The sequence below is a fragment of the Corvus hawaiiensis genome, chromosome 4, assembly GCF_020740725.1.
Source record: "Corvus hawaiiensis isolate bCorHaw1 chromosome 4, bCorHaw1.pri.cur, whole genome shotgun sequence".
In the NCBI taxonomy this organism is placed as follows: Eukaryota; Metazoa; Chordata; class Aves; order Passeriformes; family Corvidae; genus Corvus; species Corvus hawaiiensis.
Window position 1 is genome coordinate 46491518 of NC_063216.1, and position 17812 is coordinate 46509329.

Below are 17812 nucleotides of genomic sequence, written 5' to 3' on the forward strand. Positions count from 1 at the left end.
TACTTTTAAATGAAATCATTTATTACACCAATCTGTTTTATAGGAGGTATATATATATTTTATCATTAAGACAACTTCAATAAAATGACTATCTACAAGAAGGACTTTGATTGTTTTATTTTCATGTCACCATACAGGAACAAATGAATTTTATGTCTTATTAAAACATTTTACTCCGTATCAAAAATGTACACATTTTAATAACCATTGCTATGGTCTGAAGGTATTTTTACATTTAATTCATTTAATTTAAAAAATAAGTGTAATTTCATTGCTGTATGTGTTACAGTGTAAGCTTAAATCATCCTATACATAATAAAAGTTTGTGTATACAGATAATTTTTCATGTTGTCACATACCTTCATGTCTGAGACACAGGTGGGGAATTTGCATTTCTTTTTTGCAGAAGGTTAAAGTACATACTGATGTGAGCACAAAGCAACATTTCTTAAAAACAAAACCAGTTTGAATGGCACAAGAGTTAGCGTTTTTTATAAATTAACAACCAGAGTTCTGCTTTATGGAAACAGGTACATGAGATTCCAGTACTTTCCTTAGGGCTTGGCTCGCTGGAAAAATACCTGTGAAGAATTATTTTTAAAAAATTAAAGGAAATATAAGACATGGAATGCTTGAGGTATAACAGAATTAGTTTGAAAGAGCTAACTTCTGGGTTTAACATACAGGTTAACACATTAAGTTTAGGGATGCGACATGCTATTTGGTTACACTCACACCCTCAAAAATGATGCAATCTGACATTCTCTACAATTAGGCACCACATTTTTGCTTTTTCAGATATTAAACAAAAGCCACAAGAGTATCAAACTACTGAGACAGCAAGCTGCTAAGAACGAGTGACAATTTTGTAGATTTATGGCTGTTTGCTCTGTCTTTCCAATTAACTGCTTTACTACTTGGAGATTCCCAATAGCTAAAAACTACTAAATAATTCAGTATTTTGATTTTACTTCAAGTCACTACTATGACTGAATTGTATGGTAAACTTCAAATGGAACTAAAAGCTATTCAAAGAAAAAAACCTTTATACCTTTAAGTAATTTTTAAAAACTTTAGCATCAGGCTGCTGAAGTGCTTGACAGAACTCCTGTGAGAACAAAGAAATACAAAGTAACTAACTGAAGCAATAAAACAACCTGAGATATATTCATATGCAAAGCCATTGATGTTAGCTTCTGTTTTCCCTAATGTACAACCGAAGAAAAGTGTGTTATGGAAAAAAACTTGTAGAAGGCTATGACAGCCCAAGTGCATTCTAGGGTGAAAAGCAATTTGTTTGGTTGGTTTTTTTTTTTTTTTTCAAATACAGGATATCTGATTCACTTTTAGCTGAGGAGAAAGAAACATGACTATCTACAAGGAGATCTTCAAGTTAAAATTTGAATTAAAGTAGGAAGATTGCTTAGCCAGTTACATACACTGGACTCTTTCTTTTTTTTTTTTTTACAAGGTACCTTTACAGTGTCTTTATTCCTTATGATAAATTAATCCTACTCTCATATGCAATAACTGAGTAAATTTTACTGTGGGATAAAAGGAGGTTAAATTTGTAAATATCCATTTCTCCCCATTTAACATTTATGGTTGTTAAAGAGTTTTCCAAGTATTTGTTTAGGAGTTCCTACCTGGATTATCTCAGGAGCTACTTGCAGAGAAGGCAAATACTCTTGCTGAAGATACTGAATGCACTCAGGACCCTAAAGAAAAGCAGTACACAATTTTTTCAAGCTTACTTTTTTACAAATGGAAAAATCACAGCCTTATACTGTATGGTGGTCTACATGACCATTTTACACAGAAGTAATGCTTTTCAAATGTTTATGCTATTCTCAGCTGTTAGCAAATAAAAAGATTTCTCAATCTTGGTATTAAAGGTTTGACTGCAATTTGGTTGGTACCTTTTGTTACACAGAAGAAAAATGCACTAAAAATTGCACTGAAATAAGAATTACTATAGAGTTAAACAGTTTGTTACATGTGAACTATAAGAGTCAATTAATTATAGAGGCAGCTCTAATTTCACTGACATTTGGAAGAAATAAAAAAATTAGGTATTAGTATCTGCCTACTGATCCCATTGCAAAATTCAGTAGCCAAGTGCAGATGAACACAGTATTTCTCCTCTTGTAACACTATGTAATCTGCAGTGAACTAAGCAGTAATAAAATGGACTGTCCAAACCTTTGAGCAAAACAAACATTTTGATTAACACTTCAGTATTTGTTTTCTTTACCTATATTTATCAGATAACTTTCATCACAGAAGGGATCACTGCACAAGCTGGCAGAATACCAACATAACCCAATAGATCTACCAAGGGAAAGTGAACCAACTCTATTAATTCACAAAAGTGACCCTGGAACTAGAACATGGTATACACCTCACATGAGGGGAGAAGACTTATGATCATTTTTTAGCAGTAGTGTTTGTCCTGGTTCTGGCCCGAACAAGGAAAATTTCTGCAGTAGCCAGGAGGGGTGCTTATTCTGTACCACCTCTCCAGGGCAGCGTGGCAGCAGTTTGAGTATAACTGGTTTTCTGTGTGGAGCACTTTTTTTTCACATGTAAATAGTTTGCTTTTCTTGTAGCCCTTTATTTATATTGGTGCTGTTATGCCTCTTATTTCACTGCTGTTCCCAGTAAATTGTTATCTCAACCCATAATCTTCATCTTTTGTGCCTCCAATTCTCCTCTCCAGTCTGACACTGGGAAAGGGAATGGAATGGGAGGGGGGAGTGAGCAAGCAGCACGTAGTTTGGATTATTGCAGTGGGAACACTAAATTGGGGAACATTGGTCCTAAACCATGAGAGAGCTAAAAGAAACAGTATTTGCACTAGTAAGTTACTTCCTTTACCAAAGCTTGTTTTCCTACAGATTTGTCTCTTCCTTGCTTTTGGGGAAAAAGGACTCCTCAGTTAAAACACAATCTCTTTTCTACCAGTTCAAAATTTCTTACAGTTTTCTGTAGTTGTGACTTTTACTTGCATTTGACAGAAAAGATAGCCTGTAAGTTAAATGATGTAACAAAAACAAACATGAACATAGAAACTATTTCATCTCCTATTAAAACCAGAATACACTACACTCTTTTAGGCATTAGACAATGCCACATTTATTTTTTCCATAAATGTTTTTCATCTAGTCTCCTACACATCAACATATACTTTATTCTTCACACAGAAGTGCTCTACAGTACATCATTAATTGCTCTTTTATGTCAGTTTAATTATACACTGGAAAGTGAAAGAATGCCAACTGATTCGTTTAACACAGCAAAAAAGTGAGCAAATTTTTTCCTTAATGAAGAATCAATATTTTGCATTAATTTACCAAGAGGTAGAACTACTGGATCATGTATCCATGAACAGAATTATGATCATCCTTTTATTTTATATAACAGTAGAGTAGGAATTCACCCTAGTAAGTATCTAACTTTTAGAAATTGATAAAACCACTAGAAAGAAACCTGTGACAGTTATTCTCTGTAAAGTATCATGACGCTTACCCTTTTGAGATGAATTGTTTTTAACGTCACTGCACATTCTGATAAAGCCTGAAATGTAATACAGAGCATTAGACTGTTGCACTGGTCTACTGGTTCACTATTCAAAGCTAAAGAACCTAATGAGACCCAAAACAAGGGCTAGTTCATGCCATTATCCCTTCATTTTCCCCTCACACAATGCCAAGTCTTGACCTTCAAGGTTTTGTTCCACTCTAATCAGAAAAATTTCTGCACAGCTGAATCCAAAATGAACTAGAGAACAGCCAACTCTGTATGTTCGCTTTCACTGAACATTAGTTAATAAGTAATGCAGGTCAATGTTAAATACTTAGATCTCCAGTTGATTTTGAGCCTAGGTAAACGACAGAATACACTACCCCAGTATTTAATAATTAATCATACAGATATCTAAATTTTAAAAAATCTCACAAAACCTAAGAGATTTTATTTCTGAGATGACAATCTTTAATACCACATGGCTACTGTAGGTTTGTTAGCTTGAATCTGCACCACAAGAATGAATGCAAAAAAACCATCCATAATACATACCAGTACTGTCTGGGCATCTGCTAAATCAAATGTTTGCTTCAAAGGTGCTAAGAAACATGCAGGAACAATGTGCTTGTAGACAAAGTCTGCAAAACCTACTGGTCCATCTTTACCTCCTAAAAATAAAAATAATATTTCAGGTTCTATTATTGCTTCATGGGTAGTAGCAGATGGAAAGGAATTCTGGAAAGACATTCTTACCCCAAAGCTCCACCAACTTAGAAAGAATAATAAAACAAGTCTTCTGTGCAATAGGATCTGGGTAATCCACTGCTCCTTGAATGACAGTGAACAACACACGTTCCACATTCTCTGCACCTTAAACACATTAAAATGAGCTTGTCACTTCAAATTGCAGCCTAAAATGTTTTGGTACTCTTACACTATTTTATATAAATACTGACCTGGAAGACATGCTTCAACTTCAAAATAGCTCTTTTTTGCACAAATCTCAATTATTTTTGGGAAGTTTCCCCTACGATGCAAGACAACTCTTATTTAGGTTATATTTTTTTTTTTATGTTGGAAATTTAAATTGCTCTTCTGGCCTTTAACACACACAAAGGTGAGGGCAGTACTTTGACCTGTTTACAAATACAGATTTTCTCCTCCCTACCTAAACTTGGAAGAGTTAATTAAAACTCAGCAGCACTGAAGTAGTTATCTTGCAACATATGGCAAGATATTTTTCACACATTTAAAATTTCTGTGCTGCATCTTTGTTTATTTGTTTGATCCCTTTAAAAATTTCTTGGCCCATCGCAACTACCAAGTGTGTCTTTCAAGAAAGCTCTCATCACTAAATGCTACGTTTTCCTTTCCCAGCAGTATTACCACCATTTTAAGACAGGGGAAAGGAATTCTGAGCTCCACTTACCGGATGAGTGACCTTAAACTTTCTGAAGTCCCTAACCATTTTGGTGGAATTCAAATAGAAAGAATCACTTAAAGTATCAAGCGACTAGATATCTGACTTCAAATTCCCACTATGAAAAGAACTAATTTGCATCTGGCCAGTAAAGGTGAGGAAAACCTGGTAACTACATACATACTAAGTCACATGATGCCTTCTACCATAGGTAACAAGACCAGGCAACAGTGATAAAAGTTTACAGGATTTACTGATGTGTCCTTCCAAAAACAGACACAATGAATAGTGGCAGCTGTGAGTGGTCTTGCCCAGCAGTCTGAACACTGCTATACATTGTATAATCTCCAATTCACCAAACAAATACAATGACACATGAAGATGTGTTGTCACTGTTCTTGTCCTAATAGACATGGTGATCACATAAAGCTGAAAAGATCAATAGGAAGAATATGCCTATTATAGCTGGATTTCACAACCCCAAATTCTTGTACAACAGGTAATTTGAATCAGCAAGTTCAACACAGTACTTCCATTAATCCATTCTGCTGTAAGATAGTTAATAGTACTTGCCAGGAACTAGGCTAATAATTTTAGTAGATAAAATGTAGGTAAGAATAACCATAGTATTATCCTTGAGAAACTGAATTTCTTACCTTGATTAGCTATGACTTCACTCATTCCACTGCCAGTTACTGTCTGCAGAAAAGCAAAGTAACTCCTCCGTAACATTTGTTTTTCTAAAGCAGCAGACTGGTCATTTTCTTCTGCTGGAAGGAGCAACACCTCAAAAATAGCATGAAGTAGTGGCATAAACATCTGTTGCAGAAAAGGTGAAACCTGTGTCTGTGAAGATCAGAAGAGGGTGTCAGCTCAAAAAGAGAACTTCAACATTTAGAAGTTAAAACTTGAAGGCTCACTACAATTCTCAGCTTGGATTCACTTTTAATGTTAGTAATTTCATATAATTACTTACAACAAAGCAAGTTGCATCAGGGTCACCATAAACATTACTGTACCTTGACTTACACATCACCTATTTTAAGCCTTTTGCACAAAAATAACTAGTCTGGTCTAGCCTCATTTTGAGTAGGAAAAGGTTTTTCAGGATTTTTCATCCTTCTGTTCAGACAGGCAATTTCAAATTTCCTGGAATATCATCTCTAAGATGTTAAAACTGGCAACAGGCCAGCTTTTATAGAACTTTGCTTTAAGGATTACTAAAGAAAAAGTTTTCCCACTGGCATGACAGAATAAACTTGTCACTTACAACACTTTTAGTGAGAAATATACGTAAGGGCACTAAATTAATTATGAATTGAAAAACTGAAGGTGCATGCTATTCAGTCACACCCTAGAATTCCACAAAGAGGCAACTCATACGTTTATTTCTTAATGCTTAAGGGAAGATTTTATCTTTTATCTTCTCTTTCTTATGCCTCTGAAGTATTAAAGGTGAGACTATAGAAGCTAGGATCTTTATTTTACCATGTTATAGTAAGAATAGTACTGTATCACACAAACTTAAATATTACACCTGAACACGGTATGTGTCCAGTCTTGCCTCTGTGACTTTTATCTTCCACATCTTTCACAGACTAATTATCTACTGTTATCCCAGATTGCCTTTAGCATAACTTGCTAAAAGGACTAAAGTAGTAAGAGTCTTCCTCCCTAGTCTCTTAAATACTTGATTTTTCAAAATTCCCTCTCTGCTCTGAAGATTAGCTACTCCAGCAGTCCATCCACACGCTATCACAAAATGCACTTCTCTTCACTTGCAGCAATTTTAATTTTGCATTCTGCTGGGAAGTTTATTTAAGCTTATTTAAGTGGCTTCTTAACCTTTTCATACAGCAATGAATTTCCCAGACCATTCACAGCAGTGCAATATCCTTGTGGCAGCTCCAGGGAATGGACATGGGTAACACGTTTGTAGCTTCATCTGTTTTGCTGGCTTTACATTAGAGCCGTTTGAAACTGGAAGGCTCTCAAAGGTTACACTTCAAGAGCCTTTGCTAGATTATCAATTGACAGTCCTACTGCTACTTAACGCACATCTCGTGTGCAATTTCCAAACCTCAGTGTTTGTCAATCTACTCTGAATAACAGTACTTGAAGTCTCAGTGTTTATTTTTATGCACCACCACCCAGAATAGAGATCTTGTAAATCTATATTCCTCCCTATACACATATTTGATATTTCTGTATATCTATCTTCTGGAAATCACATTGTAAGAGATGAGAAAGTTCACTTCAGATTTGTGTATTTTGTAACATTAGCTTAAAACTTCAGTGGAAGGCATGAAGTTAATTGTGTCAATAAAAAAAATTTGCACTGCAAGTAGTATTTTAATATCAAATCCAAAAAATTAAACAATATAAAATTTTAAGATTAATCAAAGAAAAAAACCACTCATTTAATCACTGTGAGTCCAGCAATGTATGACTGTGATCAAAGACAATGTTTCCCAATAGTAGTCTTCAAAATACACTCATTTATTAATTCTTAGAGTTCTAACATAGTTCTGTTTTTCTGGAACTAGAAAAGATCTCTCAGCAACACTTTGACCCTGAAAAGCTTATGCAATATCATACCTTAAACTTAGCTGTTATTTGGTTTATAAGAGGAATGAATTCTTGAAGATCTTTTGCTTCACAATCTTTAAGCATGTGTTCAGAGGCAGAAGGAATGAATGGAAGAACTTCTTCCTCTAGGCAAATAATCATGCGGTGAAGGAAAGTGCGGACACCACTTCTCAGAACTTCCTTTTGTAATGGACAACTGAGAGCTGGCAGAAATGTTTGTAAGCAGTCCAGATAAACCTCTGAGCATCCACACTGTTTTACAGTTTGCTTATTGCTGAAAGCCTTGCTGGTTCGGCTGTGGAAGCACACATCAAGTTTTACATAAGCTCATGTTCCAGTACAATGAAGAAGCAGTAAAACTGAGAAAAAATGCTTTCCAACCCAGGCGCTAAACTGCAATACTCCATTTCATGAATTGGGAGCCAGACAGTGGAAGTAATGAACAGAATATTTTGATATGAAATAGAATCACTTTGGCAGTTTTTGAGAATTAAATCCTAACAATTTACCAAAAACATATGATTAGATTAGCTCCATACAATCCTTTGAACAAAGAAATAGATGCTGGTTCGTTATAAACTTGCTCAATATTCTCTGTATCTAGATCCAAAACAGACTCTAAGGGGACTTATTTTCTCAGCTATCACAAGAAATTCTACAACCACTGATGATTTTCTAGGTTAATAAAGTAGAAAACTCAGTCCCTTCTTCCCAGTAAATCCTTTGTATTTCCCTTTTACTCAAACCAGAAACAGACAGTGTTACTGTGCTGTACCTACCTAGCAAACCCAACAGCATGATTGAGGCAGTCAGCCAGTGCCATCTGTCTGTCCTCATCTTGTGCCATCATCAGTTTTTCTAACAATACTTTGAACTTCTCCATCAGCGGAGTCAACAAATTCCTCATCAGAACCTGTTTTCTTTCTGCAGAGTATTCGCTGTTAACTATTAACACTCCAGCTGTTTCATAAATGAAAAGTTGATCATCACTGCTTAACAGTGCCTGGTAGCCATTTTCCTAAAATGGAAGATAACAGGCATAATTCACTAAGTGTCCTCTATCAAGGCTGTCTTCTCAAAGTTCATAGCCTTTTATATATACCCATCTCTATGCTATACTCCCAGAAACCCACATAAACAAGATTATTGCAGTTAGGTACAAAAGTAAGATGTGCAAGTGATCTCACACCAGAAAAGCAGGATAACTACTTGTGCTTAAATGTTTGCATGCTAAGCTTACAATTCAGCAAGTACCCAGGCACACTGATGAGTAAGTGCAAGCCTCATTCATTACAAAAACCTGCTGCAAATACTCACAGGAGGAGAAAGTTCCATCAGGTCTTGTATTCTGTTCAGAACATCTTCAATAAAGGGATTCATTTGCTTACTGAAGTAAAACACAAGTACATAACACTACTTAGAAGCACATGCATTTAGGTTTCAAGACATTTTGTTTAAGCTGTGAAGTTAAATGCTAAACTATCTTCTCCATATAGGAATCCCCTTTAAATATCAAAGCACTGCCACAGAAAAATCTGGCTTATGGGTATGATGCTAGTGGTAGGCCAAATAAATACATGGCACAGTGGGAAATAACCATTTCTTTCTTTCCCTCATTTTTATAAACATGCATCTAAGTGAAATATTTTGATTAACAGTTGAAAAATAAAAGCATGCTGAAATCTGAGCCATCTCTGAGCTTATTCCATCTCTATGTTAAATACATGCCTGTGAAACAAGACCAACAGGAAAAGATTGTTCAAAGGACTCATACACTGAGTAAACTTCATCAGTATAAATTCTAAAACTATTCAAAATTTAGTTAGGAACAGGGAAGAGTTACTCTTGAAAGTCTCCAGATCCACTCACACTCAGCTCTGCTTACTGAGAACAGACGTTTATATTGTTCATCAGCTTTAACATCTGATCAAAATATACTAGGCATATGTATTCCACTTCTGTGTTCTGTGACAAATATTTTCACTGCTACATTAGTATTGCACAATAGAACAACCCTGCTAGAGCACTGTTTTGATATTTTACTTCACTGCAGTCCATCTGAAGCCCAGCCTGTTTCAATGACAACTGTGACATACAGAAGTGTTACGTATAGTAAATTCAGTGCCACTTGGATATATTTATTTACTCACTTAAGAGACTTGACAAATCTGGAAAAGAGGTAAGCTGTTCGACTTCGTACTTTGGGACTGGTATGACGAAGACCACGGTGATCTAAAAATGCCATCTGCAATCAATAAAGCATTTCAGTCTTAGAATCCCTAAACAAGGCAGGGGGGAAATCTAATCATCCAATGAGTTAAGAAACCCAGCCTAGTGACCTTCAGAGAACAAGAAAATTTCCTAAGTCTTAAGAACTTATCTAGTCTTACCTAGTTAAAAATGTAAATGAGATGACACTTACTAGTACAGTTGGAATGTGCTGAGGTTCAACAGCAAAGAATTTTTCATATCTAACCACTGTTTCAAAAAATTCCAGGGTCACTGATGTGTGTTGATAGGCACTAACACCAGAAGTCACCAGCTACAAATAAAAGCATTAGCAAGTTAGTATTTTAGCTGTTTATAAAACCTAACTGCAACATAAGTGACATGCTAGTAATTAAGATGAGCCATTTGAACTGAAACATTCCAGTCTTTACTGGCACTTTCAAACAGCTCTCAGAACATGCTTACCGTTCTCATCATGTCTTGTAAAGCTGTAGCTTTAGTAACATCACCAGAGAAGTGAGCACCGTGAGATACAGGAAGAGCCTCAGCCAACATATACAGCAGCCTTATTGCTACTTCCACTTCCATAAATCGTGTAGTCTGCCAGTTCCTAGAGAAAGAATATGAAGATCATGTTAGTCTTTAGTACCTTATGAAATAATTACAGTTCTATCATGTTAATATTTCCTTTTGAGCCTTCTTCAGATGTACAGCATAAATAGAACAGATTTAAATTAAGGAAAACACTGGAAGGCCCAGGCAGTAATTCAGGATGCTTCTGAAAGACTTTATCCTCTAAAATAGCACATCCTCATCAGATCATCACCAACTTTCTTTCATCAGTTTCAGCTTGAAAGCTACAGATTTCTTATGTGCTTATTTAGGTACAAACCCGCTTACTATGACATATGGACAAGCCATTCAGCTTCACATAAGTAAGAGGCTCAGTTAAGGTACAAGGTACCCACAAACAATACTGGATTCCTATTTGTACACACATAACTGTCCTTCTAGCCAGGGAACTAGTAACGTTTCTTTGCTTGCATGCAGTTTCCAGGACTGGATCTACTTTTTTTTTTTTTCTTTTACAAAAATACTTCACTTAGATTTTTCCCCCCATCCAAGCTTGTTTTCCTCATAAAAGTAATGCATAATATTTACACCTCAAGGAAAGTCTTATGAGATGTGTCAAAGTGAACACCTGTCCAAACAGCTGTGTAGGTAAGTGACAAAGATCAAGAAACATCTCTAGGAAAGAAAAGCTACCATTTAAGGTTACAAAATGAAAGCTTTTTCTTTCTGAGGAGCTGAATAACTGATTATACAAAGTCATATTTATCATTAAGTTGTAACGAGCTCATTCTGTCAATTGACTTCACTTTGCTGCATCACACATTTCACTACAAACTGATGGTTTACAAAAGGAAAATAAAAACCAAACCCCAAAAAGGCATCATACAAAACAAGTTATAAACCCCAACTTACTGAAGCGTAGTGTTAAAAACTCTGCGGACAGATGCCAACAGTAATTCTGGTGAAACCTGAGCAAGCCTGTCCAGCAACAGTTTCAACTGTTTTCTGTACTCCACAAACATTGCTTCATCTTCACCCTACCAAAAAAAAAACCCCATTCACATCAGTTAAGTCCTTATTTTCATGTTTAAATTCATCTGCAACCGTTTTAGACAATTACACCTAAAGCAAAAACATGTACATACAAAACCAGTTTAGTACACTCAGAGAATTCAATAATGCTCATCCAGTGCTCTTGCAGCATAACAGCAAGCTCCTTTTATGGCTGGTTATAAGATGTTGAGATCCACTGCATTCAGTCCAGAAACATACTAAAAAGGCTTTCCAAAATGAAAACCAGCCAAAAGTACAAGAAAATGCTCTTGGCAAAGCCTTATTGACCCAATTCTTAAAAATTGACTCACTCCTCAAAGACATGCTTTCTCAGCATCTAGCTTAGTTTTAAAATTGGACTGACAAGATTTGTAATGGACTGGATATAGTTAAAGTTAACCCTTTTAAGATTATAGCTCTCTGAATAGCCCGGGGCAAAGTAAGTCTGTCGCACATACTCCATCATTGCTGTTGGCTGACAGAGATGTTAAGCATGGAAGGAAAATGAAATCAAAGACCTTACCCCACCTTTAGCTTATTTTTGCAGAGCTTTGACCATCTCCAGTAGCTCAAGCAGCATGTCTTTTGAGACTTTCATTACACAATACTTCTCAAGTATTTTTGCAAGATAGAACTGACATGCAGAAACATGCAAATTTGCACTGTACAAGCCACCTCAACAGCTATGTTTAGTTATCAGCACAGCTGTATTTGCCTAGGAATAGCTCTGTACAACCACAACCACAAATACTGTTAACTCAGCTGGCTTGGATATACCTTTACTATGTTGTTTTGTTCTATGCAGGCATGCCTAGAAGCTTTCCAGCTAGGAAAAAATCTCAGCCTATGGACTCTTGCTTCCTACCTTTAAATATTTAGTCTATGAAAAATACATATTTTAGAAGTGTGATCAAGTTTTACTACATATAATTAAGTTGCACATGTGTTTATTCCGATAACACAATACCTCATTTTCAAAATTATATTCTTCATCGTATGTCAACTTCTTCATAACAGCCAACATGATTGCCTAAGATAAAAACAGAACAGTAAGCACAGAAGCAAACAAATTATAAGAAATAACAGTTAAAAATACTAGAGTAAAGAAAACATTAAAGCTAGTGTTATGTGTTTACAAACATTTTTAATCCCTTTCAAACTGTTATTTTCAGAGATTTAGCAGAAGTTAACAGTCCAAATCAAAACAGATGGATTACATCCAAACAATACACAGATGTTATTCCAGACAGACAGCATAAATGCTCTGGACCTCTCAGTCTCTGATAGTATTATCTAGCTTTATTTCCTGCTTGTAATTTGTGCTGTTCAGTTCACACTGAAAATGATCAAGATGACTGATCTAGGCAGAGGAAACAAAATAGGCTGTCCAAGATACTATTTTAAAGGGATAAGTCAGCTTAGCTATAACATCAACTTCTCTAATAGTTCATAGTAATTGGTGTGGGTAACATCAATGTCTATTCAATAAGTGTTTTGCTATCTTTAATATTGCTGTTTCAACACTGCTTCAAGAAACAGTGCACTTTACTGTAGTACTTATAACTACTATCCATTGCATGTGGTAAATACTTCTGATTCAAGTCTTTTAGTCTAGTCATTGTCATCGATGTCAATAAAATAAATCATTTATATATTTGGGTTGCCATCCTTAATCCTGCAGAACAAAGTTGCAAAAAGCTTCAATTACGCTTACACAATCCTTTATACATAAACCATTGACTAAGTCTGGGAGAAGGACTGGATCCAGCTGCACCTAGACTCCTCTCTGAGAAGTTCAGAAGGCAAGGGGGCCTTTTCTGCACCTTGTCTCTCAGTGGGAGGGTCTCTCTACACCTTGCCCATGACTTGCAGCAGCAAGCTGTCTGAATAATTAGAGCAATGAAGTGCAACATAACCTTAGTAGTGACTGTTGATACATCCTAAAGCCGATATAAAGGCTTGATCTTAGCTCTACTTAAGTCTGAATGAAACCAAATTTAAAAAAAAAAACCTTTTGACAAATAAATAATGACTACTATTTTTCATTTTAACTGCAAAACCTGAAATTCATCAACACCGAAATGGACCAGTGAATTAAATCTAAGTTACTGAGGTGAAATTCTTGGTCATCTTGCAGAAATAGATACTTTGACACCTTGTGTCAAAGTGTCACCTTGACCTGTGAGAATTGTCTGCTTCTCTGTAACAAGTGATATTAAAGAATTAGAATAATTGCAAAACATTAACACAATATAGTTGTAGCTGAAAATGTTTAGAAGGGCCTGTCATTCTAAGAATTAAAAATGTGATCCTGCTGATGAGAAAAAGCTTTGCAACTTCAGAGGCACAAGAAACAAGCCCCCCCTTTTTCCTGTTCAAATAACGAACAAGTTGGAAGTGTAAACTTTAATATGCAAAACTTTAAAGGAATGCTGCTAAGCACAAAATTTAAAGCTTAAGACAAACAACAATAAGATTTAGACTATTTCGCATTATTTTATTATGAGTTGGATGAAAGAAAAAAAATTGTTATGATTACTTCTCAGTTTAACAAAAATCCTCAAGAAGTGCTCAGTAAAATTAAGAAATAATTGCAACATGAAAATCTCCATTATGAAAGCAACTTAAACCAACATATTTCAGGGCAGTAACTTATTCCAACTTTTAGTATCTTAAGTGTACTGCAGTAGTAATATCATTTGATGTAGCTGTCAGAACAAAAGACAGTCACAAAAATAAAAAGATTCAGTGTTATTATCAAAGTTCTCTTATTGTGTTACCTAATCCAATTTAAACAGACATCAGACAAAAGGACATCAAGATAGTCTACACCATAATTACCCAAATTCAACTTTTCATGTTACAACAGGTACAGAATTCAGTTTTCTTTGTAAAGGAAAAGGAATCACACCCGTTAGCTGTATGAACTTACGAAATAACTGCACCAATCTAACCAGTTCAACATCCAAATTAGTACATCTACATTGGTGCAGAACAGTCAAAGAATGGAAATAGAAGGACTGGGCTGACAAATTCATGTAAGTTTACTACTTCCAAAGCTTTACTTATTAAACTTAATGTTTTACATATAAACGTAAGATTATCTAAACTCAAGCACATAAACTTGAGCTTAATGTATATTTGATATAATGTTTAACATATAATTGCTCATAATTACAACTGTTATCTCTCAATTGTTGCTTCTTTCTTAAGCTTAACTTCTATTATTAAGGGTTATATTTATGACAACCCTTCCTAGATTTCTTCCAATCCTTTGGAATTAAGGCAGGTTTTAATAAAAATAAAAAAACTTCAAGAAAACAACTCTTCCCTGTTGATTTAAGAGTATTCTGTGAACAGTGTAGCCTGCAGAGGAGTTTGCCAACATATGCATTAGGGTTGTTTGGGAAGACCAGCTCTAAAATAGCTTTCATCTTCATACACAATTCAATATAGGTTTACTATTTAAAGAAACAAGTGCAGTTACTTAGCAGAAGATGGAACATACCGTCCTTACTTTTAATTACTGTCACATACACATTGAGGCATATAAATGAAATGTGATTTGTTTCAGCAAAATGAAATATACCGATCCAATGTGTCCTTGAAGTACAGAATCTGTAGTAAAAAAAGAAATACCTACCTCTACATTAGCTTTTTGTTGGTCTGAAAGTGCAGAAAGCTGTAAAATAAAATTCAAGTGTTATTTTTTTGTATTCTAACTCGGTCATTACTGTCTAATAGGAAAAGAAAGACTTGCTTTTTTAACAGCCATATGATCTGCAAGCCTTCTTTCCCCTTAACACAAGATTTAACTAAACTCCTTCAGATCTCTAAACAATACTACGGAAATAGCATGACCACAGGCATTAAAGCTACTGAATACTAATTAGTCAAAAAACCTATTTTTCAAGCCTGTTTGCACATAGTATGAGACATTCACACAAAAATCAAATAAAATCATGTCAGAATGGGTGTTAAATTGAAGCCAGACATATTTACTTGTTTCAGGATGTGAAGGTAGTCGTAACAAAAGCCAATGATGTTAGAAGAGATGTCATCATCTTCATGAATTAGAAGTTGCAACATTAGGGCCACTTTTGCTTCAATAGCTTGCAGAGTGTCTTGAGCACTCTTCATATCACCATTTTTTATCAGTTTAGTCCAACTAGCTATTAATGCTTGCCCCATCCCATTGACCAGCTTAGAAAATCTGGCCAGAAAATCCACATCATCTTCCTGCAAGAAAAGACACCTGATTAAAAATACTATCAGAGCTTATGTTTAAATAACATGAGATTACATACAGACTGTACTACCCATATCTAGTATGTAGAATTAAATCAACGCTTGTCTCCTAGCCGGAAGCTACAATTGCCTGGTTCATTTTCCCCTGGGAATGGAGAGAGGAAAAAGTTAAAGCAATGCCAGATTTGACTGTCCTTCATTACACAACAGTAGCTTGCTTCATCTCTTCAGATTTGTTTCTCTCTTTACAGCAAGAGCAGGATCAAAATAAAAGCGGTAGCACATGCCTACCATAAATTTTAGGCTGTATAAGAGGAAAACCTTTCTATGGGAAAACGTCAAAGAATTAACAGCTGTAGGTCACTTCAGAAATACTGATAATGAGTACCTTTCAGTACTGCCTGTAAGAGAGAGTTAATATTAAATACTTCTGGCTTGTTTTTGCAGAAATACATTGATCAGAATTGAGACATACCCCTAAAGCAGTCACCTCAAAGAGATGCTTTGGTCTCTGCCATAACTGTACAAAAGTGAAAGAATAACAAGTCTCCCTAAGAAAGACTGAGGTAAGATTTTTATTAGTAGGAATACAAATTTGACAAAGGTTTCAAAATTAAGAGGTAAAAGCCTTGCAATCTAAGAACTACAGCTTCATAAGGACTGGTTGTTCTTTCTCCACAGGAGGTAGTGAACAGCTGTTCCTTAAACATGGCAACTGACAGGGAATGTGTGCTTAGTTAGCAGGTATACTTTTCCAGCTTACAGATAAGCATTTCAAGCCTCACGTTTGATGGTGCACACATGCAAAACAGTATACGTGTCCTTAAGAAAGTTCTTTCTCCTAATTATGCATAGAATTTTTTAGGGTGAGACATTAGATCAGCTATCTTGGCTACAATACCTATTACAGAATCATTCAGGAGGGCAGATTCAAGACAAGGAAACACACAAGCAGTATTAACAGTAGGCACAACATGCTTTAGGAGAGGAACAGAGGAGTTACATAATACCTTGTTTCTAGAATGAAACACAATGTGTTCAAATTAATAATGAACATTAACAACAAGCTCTTACATTTAAATGTGAGAAAACTGTAAGAAGTGTTCAGCTTTGATGCAAAAGCACAAGTACTTCCCTCTAACCTATGGACTGTTTTATAATTTTCTGTGCATCTGCTTATTTAAGAACTGTCAGAAACCTATGACTCATTCCTATTGTTAAAAATCAATACACAAACCTGATCAATACTGAAGAGGCCAGCAGACTGCAACACTTGACATAAAGACTCAACCAATTTTGTTTTATCAATTGGGTCCATTCCCTTATTTACAATTTCAAACAAACAATCACAGGCTTCTTCCCGGAGAACTTCCACAGACATGTGACCTAGCAGCATATTTATAAACCTTCAGAGAAAAAAAAGTTTAGCTTTATATGTACAAAGTAACATTGTATAGAAGCTTTATATTATTTGTGTGCTTATTTACAATGGTATGTTTTTATAAAACAGTGTCAAAGTCTATTGTACTGACAAAACTCAACATTTTATACATTTTAAAGAGAACACAGCAAACTGAGTAGTGTTCAGTTTAGCCATTATACCAGCTTAGCTTGCAAAAACAAATCACTCTCCTAAAATTCCTAAAACTCCAAAGATAAAATATACAAGTCCTTCAAAGATGATTTTTAATTCTATTTCATTCTATATAGTCAGCACACTACCAAGGTTATTTTGCAAACCTTTTCCATCAAAACCTTCTTACCTTTCATTGGCTATCAGGCTCAAATCTATCCAGGATACATAAGCTCCAACTACTTCAAGGCACTGGCATGTCAACTCTGAGTTATTATATTGATAATTTTGTAAGATTTGGTACCACGATTCCACCAAACTTGGAATGCACTGTTCCCTCATAGTATCTTTTAATAAGGTGTTCCTACGAGCCTCCTATCAATACAGAAAAAGTATAAATCAGTCTTGTCACAGATTAGCATCTTGTCAGATTAGTAGCATTTTTGTATCCACTGACAGACATCATATGTCATAGCAAGATAAATAAATCAGAAACCCAGAGAGAATGCTTTTTTTCCCTTTCCAACAAATAAAACCAAAATATCCTAGGTTTTCCCTTTTTTTAACCACAATGCCCAAACACTGAAAAAAAAGGCAGAAAA

At 35.3% G+C, this 17812-nt stretch overlaps 1 protein-coding gene across 6 annotated transcripts in view; it reads right to left on the reverse strand.

Moving 5' to 3' along the window:
* The window catches only part of XPOT (exportin for tRNA), a 28667-nt gene continuing 10855 nt past the window's right edge, over positions 1 to 17812 (reverse strand). For 5 of the 6 annotated variants that reach the window (XM_048301113.1, XM_048301111.1, XM_048301112.1 and 2 more), the window contains 19 exons: positions 17401 to 17585; positions 16875 to 17043; positions 15392 to 15628; positions 15033 to 15071; positions 12357 to 12419; positions 11249 to 11373; positions 10229 to 10373; positions 9957 to 10076; positions 9685 to 9779; positions 8852 to 8921; positions 8314 to 8552; positions 7544 to 7829; positions 5602 to 5791; positions 4279 to 4395; positions 4078 to 4193; positions 3529 to 3576; positions 1647 to 1718; positions 1052 to 1108; positions 1 to 581 (listed from right to left, as the gene is read on the reverse strand). In XM_048301113.1, coding sequence (XP_048157070.1) covers positions 555 to 581; positions 1052 to 1108; positions 1647 to 1718; positions 3529 to 3576; positions 4078 to 4193; positions 4279 to 4395; positions 5602 to 5791; positions 7544 to 7829; positions 8314 to 8552; positions 8852 to 8921; positions 9685 to 9779; positions 9957 to 10076; positions 10229 to 10373; positions 11249 to 11373; positions 12357 to 12419; positions 15033 to 15071; positions 15392 to 15628; positions 16875 to 17043; positions 17401 to 17585 — 2400 coding nt within the window. In that variant the 3' untranslated portion in view covers positions 1 to 554. Of the gene's footprint in view, positions 582 to 1051; positions 1109 to 1646; positions 1719 to 3528; positions 3577 to 4077; positions 4194 to 4278; positions 4396 to 4466; positions 4553 to 5601; positions 5792 to 7543; positions 7830 to 8313; positions 8553 to 8851; positions 8922 to 9684; positions 9780 to 9956; positions 10077 to 10228; positions 10374 to 11248; positions 11374 to 12356; positions 12420 to 15032; positions 15072 to 15391; positions 15629 to 16874; positions 17044 to 17400; positions 17586 to 17812 lie in introns of those variants that run through there. The other variant, XM_048301117.1, reaches the window with a different exon arrangement.